The 6,024-nt window shown below is 44.8% G+C and overlaps 1 protein-coding gene across 1 annotated transcript; it reads right to left on the minus strand.

Annotated features, from left to right (window-relative positions):
* Positions 1–295: 295 nt before the first annotated feature.
* LOC123105042 (transcriptional adapter ADA2) lies at positions 296–5,263 on the minus strand. Its single transcript, XM_044527013.1, has 12 exons — positions 4,972–5,263; positions 4,629–4,866; positions 3,987–4,052; positions 3,795–3,920; positions 3,641–3,716; positions 2,960–3,026; positions 2,810–2,868; positions 2,645–2,710; positions 2,031–2,253; positions 1,457–1,667; positions 989–1,303; positions 296–896 (listed from the first exon to the last, which is right to left on the minus strand). The coding sequence occupies exons 1-12, from the start codon at positions 5,022–5,024 to the stop codon at positions 690–692; spliced, it is 1,707 nt and encodes a 568-aa protein (XP_044382948.1). The 5' UTR covers positions 5,025–5,263; the 3' UTR covers positions 296–689.
* Positions 5,264–6,024: the final 761 nt, after the last annotated feature.

Raw genomic sequence — 6,024 nt, forward strand, 5'->3', positions numbered from 1 at the left:
GCCCTATTGCAACGGAGAAATTCGCAGTCTTCACCGGCGTGGAGGTGGAGCGCTGCAAGGCTGGTGGGGGGATCAAGATGGTCAGGCACAAATCCATACGCTACGAAATTGATGCCTATATCCACTGGGTGTTTTAGGGGCGAGAGCTTTTGATGCAAGGATTGTTCAAGTTGCACTGGTTTTTGCACGTTGCTTTTGCTCAAACCAATCAGGTGCACATACACAACAAATCAACAGTCGCAAAGGCGGGACAAAACCTCGACGAACTCAAATCCCTGCAATGGTACACTTAAAATGAATGGTTGCACATGAATCCGCAATATCATAAATAAAATGGACAAATGTTTACATACATGGTACATCATCTCAGTCCCCTAAACCTACAACAAAGGCATTATCACATCATCATCACAGTACACTTTCAGCAACAATGGCGTCTAACTCCTCTTTAAAATCGAACAGCAATGGCAACAACTCACGCTACACATTCCCACTGCCGGGTAATTTTACAATTTGGCTCGAATGCCTTATTGCACTTCTCCAGAAATCTGACACAAATCTCAATGTAACACTGCTACAGCCAAGTCATGTAAGTATAGCCTCCGTTCTCACCTGGGCCTCCGTCGTGCTGAGAAACCAAGATTTGGTTTTGGGCCAAGCCTAGAGCAGGCAGAGCCCAAATTGCATAGCTAAACCATCGGAGCCTCCTCGTTGTTGCCCAGCTTTTTTGTCACCATATCATAAACTGTATCGACTTTGGCAGGATCGACTTTAAACAATACATGGGCATCTTCCTTCTTGACGACATTGCCCTTGAACATCTCCTGCATCAGCACCTCCTGCATTCTCAGATAATGACTAGGTAGCAATCTGTTCTGACAGCACAGAAGTTTTTCCTGAAATAGACAAGACGGGTTGTTTCGTTATTGTAGCAAGAACCAAAAGTACAAACAAGGCGGCATCAAGAATAAATAAGCAATGTCCTTACACTGGCGCTTAATAGCTCTGCCCCAGGAAGACCAACAATGTCCCAATCATCCCATTGCTTAGCGCTTGTAGGTCCTGTGGTTTTTGGAGAATCCCTGCCACCAGCATCCAAAATGCCACTGCCTTTCTTAAGATCCAAACTCCCATCAGTCTCAAGTTTCATAGGACGATTTGTTTTGTGTCCTGATTTACTATTTGAAATAAGCTGGCCACTTTCCTTGGCTTTCAGAGCATTCGCCTCATACTCCTTTCTCCTCTTTTGCTCTATGTGTATCTTGGCTTCAGCCAGCGTACGGCATCCAGCTGAACGACATTCCTGGCATTAAGAAAATAAAATGATGTAATGAATTGTTCTTTCCAGATAAAATAAATGGTGGGACTGCAAAATGTGAAGTTAAGGGTTTGAATTTAAGAAAAAGAATACAAACATAAAAGTATGGCCATGTGAACTTTGGGGAAAGTAAAACACCTGAAGCTCTTGAATCCTCCTCCGGATTTTTCGCTCTTCAATAACACTCCTAACAAGGGCTTCATGTTCCTCCTTGGAAAGGAAACGCATGAAAACCTTGTACCGATGGTAAACTTCCTTGTCTTCATTAGTTAGATCCTTCTCCAAAGGATTAGGATATAGTAAATTTCTTTCCAATATGAACTCTTTTCTCCTTTTTCTTTCATCAAGCCTATGAAAGAAGATACTTAACTGGATGAGAAGCATAGAGAAGGTTCTCTCACATCTTTGTGTCATTAAAGATTAGACATGGTCTGTTGGGGTTATGTATGAAGACATACAAGCAGAACTATTTGTGCAAATCAACTACTCCCTCCGTAAAGAAATATAAGAGCGTTTAGATCACTACTAGCTAGCAACTAAAGCAATAGGAAGTATGGAGCCCTTTTCATCTGATGAATATTACTTAGTAGGAGCAAATAATAAGGTGCTGCCATGATCTTCTCAAAATTAGAGGCATAAATTCAATGTAAGTTACTGCAATAAAAATAATATTTACTACAAACATAATATTTCATCATTGCTGTTAACAAACCTTGACAAGTAAATACGCAACACACGTAGCTTCAGTTCACGATCAGTTTCTGAATCAGTTTCTTTAAATTCCATCTCTGCGAGGGCTTGTTCAGCATCATTATCATACTCTGGGTCAAACTCGTGTCTCTTTGCATTGTACCCACTCAATTCAGTTAAAGAAGGCCCCTCATCTGCAGAATATCTGGGTTTTTTCACGCCAATACTTCTATCCATATGACCATCTGGCACACGCAAATTGAACAGAACAAATTTCAATATATGATAATGCAGGAATCTGAAGAAATATAGTTGATTATCACAAATAGAAAGCAACTGCTTCCAAATCTATCTTTGGTAATATTTTGCAGACGGTATATTAAAATATAAGACCTTCAAGCATAAAAAAAATGTCTTTGTAATTGTGAAGCATGTCTCAAAGGGTGATATCTTGGGAAACCATAATAAGGAGTTTTATTTTGATTTAATCTGGCACCTGTCAGTGGTAATTGAACAATAAATGGACATTATTACTGATGGGAAGGCAATGCTTGACAATGAACGAATAACTGAAAATAGAAAATAGCCCAAATGCATCCATCTGGTCACCCATCAATGGTTTATATATGATCATACCTTCGACTTTAGATAGATTGGCACTATCTTTAAAATGCCCAACAGTTGAAGCTTTCTTATTTGCACCTGAAGCAGATTCAACGGATTAGCATAATCTGAATCATATTCTAATGACATAGACAAAGAAAATACTTAGGATTGGGTCTGTCAAATTCCAAAACATACCACCAGGTATGTGCGAAGGTGATCGACTGGCTGGACCTTCTCCAAGTGCATCTTCCATCCTATGCAAGGCATGAAGATAATGGTCAGTAAGTAGCCTATTGCGAAGTTCGGATACATGGTTATAAATATTCTAGAGCAAGAACAGCATACTTGATCCTGGAGGGAGAAAACGGTGACTCTGCCTTAGGTGTCAAATCCCCTGATAACAGTGGAATTCCTACATAAGAAAAGAAAGGAAACATGAGATCAAGACAATTAAATAAGTGAGATATCATATCTTAAGTCTTTACTGCCATTCTTCTTCATGTGATGGAGGCAACTACTCAGCATGCACTTTTTAGCACCCTCGCATTCAGAGCCATTACCAACAGAACAATGTCCTGCAGAACCTTTCTGTTATTTCATTATATTAGCTCATGCACTTGTGCAGATTCTTGTGTTCATGTCTGTGGTTCTGTGCATATGGACAAATTTTAGATATTAATAGTTAAGATATCAGAAGGGCAGAAACAACGCTACTGAATGTACTGTTATATCATCCTTTTAGAACAGATCTGTGCAACCAAAAACCAACTAAGTTCTCATCACCTATGAGAAATTAATATTTAATAACATATGTCAGCCTTCAAAATCCAAACCCAGCTTGTGTCGCCAATTAGACCAAATATTCAAGAAAAACTACAACATTTGGTTCCAGACATATGTCAGCCTTCAAAATCCAAACCCAGCTTGTGTCGCCAATTAGACCAAATATTCAAGAAAAACTACAACATTTGGTTCCAGCCTAAATAGATTTTCTTTGTCACCTTAAAAGATGTGACCATGACTTACCTTTTTTACTCTCACCCTGTACTTTAGCCATGGCAAGAAGTTCCTTCCTATTCTTGCCATTAACATGAGACATGTCCTACAATGATGAGGTAGCATTGAATTAAGTATCAGTTGTTTTCAACTCCACAAATTAACAGGTAGACAAAATGATTACCGGAAGGGGATAACAAGGTGAGTTCATATATGCAGTAGTATAATGCTCGATGCACTGTGCCTTGCTCTTAGTACCAACATGCTCCGCAACTTCAGCCCAGTTTCCCAGACCATACATTTCAATTCCCTACAATTATAAGAGTCAGAACCCACCATCCAGAAAGTGAACAGAACAGATGGATGCAGAAAATACCTCTAGAAGAAGGATTTCCTCATCCGCATTCCAATCTGGACAAATGAGTGGAAAAGATAGGTTGTCCTGTTGCAAAATTTCGGTTAAGTTACAGGATGCAACAAACACGGCAAGCATGACAATACAAAATACTTGAAGTGCTAAGGTGGAAAGTGGTTTCTTTTTTCCTCTTCCCTTTTCTTTATGAGAACTCTCCTCAAGATGACCTGGGTGTGCATGTATTAAGCGTCATATAGCCAGTTGCAATCAAGATGGTTGAGTAGAGAACCATGTAGAGCCAAACATATGATCTGAGTTCACACATCAGCTGATGACTTACACTTGTAAGTGTATTCAAGTTAAGAAGGGTGAAGCCTGAATGTGATGGGAATATACTAAGACAGTGGTCGTGTGGGTTGATTCAGCGTGGAGTGACACATTTCATCTTTTGGGTTTCCCGCCTTTTTGACCAAGTAACAATCAGTTCAGACTTACTATTCGAAGTGACATGTGGGATGCTAACCATGCTATACTAGCGCAGGTACTAACAGCCTGTTAAGTTCACTGCAGTTCAGATGTGGTAACTCCGCTGTTCTATAATACTGGTAGTCAGCTAAGCATGCATTTGTAAGCTAGAACGCTAAGTGAGCATAGTGCACTGACCATGACCCTGTAGGGGTGGTTGCTCCGGTGTGGAGTGACCTCGGCTCCGACGGAGAAGCACTCGACGCAGAGGTCAAAGTCAGGGCACTTGGAGCACTTGAACCGGATCTTCCCGGACAGGTCCTTGTTGCAGTAATTGCAGTGGTACAGCGCCTTCTTCCCATCGCCGGCTCCCCCGCACGCGGCGGATAGCGAGTCCGACGCATCCCCGGTCGAGGCAACCCTCCTCCGCTTGGACCTGCAAAGAACGGACAACGCATTACACCATTCGCTCGCAGCGAGGCTCGCTCGCAGGCAAGCAAGAGCGAAATGCGAAGCGGCGGGGAGAGGGGGGTAGCGGTACCTGTGGTTGGTGTCGTCGTCGCCGGAATTGGGCACCCCGCGGGACCGGCCCATCGCGGACCAAACCCTAGCGCAAACCCCTCGAAACCCTAACCCTAGCTCGAGCGGGGATCCGCTACCACGCCGCGGCCGGCCGCATCGAGCTGAGCAGAGCTGGGTGGGGGGTTGATCCGGGCGGGGGCGCGGACTAGGAGGACCGGGGGCGCCGGGGGATCTGCGGCGCGGCGGGGGTCGGGATTTGGCTGGGGCGGGGAGTCGGGGGGAAGACGACCACCATGGGCGACCGCGACGCAGCTACAGATCAGAGCCAGTAGTAGAGTCGGACTAGTATACTGCCGGCGCGAGAGCTGGGCCGTCCATCTGAGGCATCCGACGGCCGACGTCCTTCCGCGGACAAATCATGGGGATATCTCTTGCAGCCGCTCTGAAGCTTCGGGCTAGAGCTTTTTTTTCGGAGACAAACTTCGGGCTTCGGGCTAGAGCTGATCTGATGACGAAGAGTTTTCGGTGCAGAACTTGTTATTAGAGAATTTTTTTTTAAAATAAAAACTTGTTATTAGAGCGGGCGCCCCAAACCCGCTTGGCGGTCGACCCGATTAGTGACTGGTCACAAAAAAGCGACTCAGACGGGCTCCTTAAACGGGACTCAGACGCCCAGACTGACCGGCACCTCTCATATCCAGCCCAAATATGAGACGGTCGGGCGCGTCCGTCACGTCGGACCGGACAACCCAACTCCACCACAAATTGCAACAAAAATCCATCAAAACATCCCCCCTCCTCCCGCGTCCTTCCAACCTTCCGCGCGTTCGAACCCTCACCGTTCGCCACACTTGCTCCCCATCCTTATCACCGCCCTAGATGTCGTCCAGCATGTCCCCCAACTGCTGCGATAGAGGTTGCGTCCACCTTGTCCGTCGGCGTCCCATCCTCGGGTTCGTCATGCAAGCTGGAAAACATGGCCCGGAGGAACCAGAGCCGGTGACAGCGAAAGAGGGAAGCGGATGCGGACATGAACGAGCAGTTGTCCCCACCCACACACCCCCGCCCCCCG

Source organism: Triticum aestivum, chromosome 5A, assembly GCF_018294505.1.
Source record: "Triticum aestivum cultivar Chinese Spring chromosome 5A, IWGSC CS RefSeq v2.1, whole genome shotgun sequence".
NCBI classification, from domain to species: domain Eukaryota; kingdom Viridiplantae; phylum Streptophyta; class Magnoliopsida; order Poales; family Poaceae; genus Triticum; species Triticum aestivum.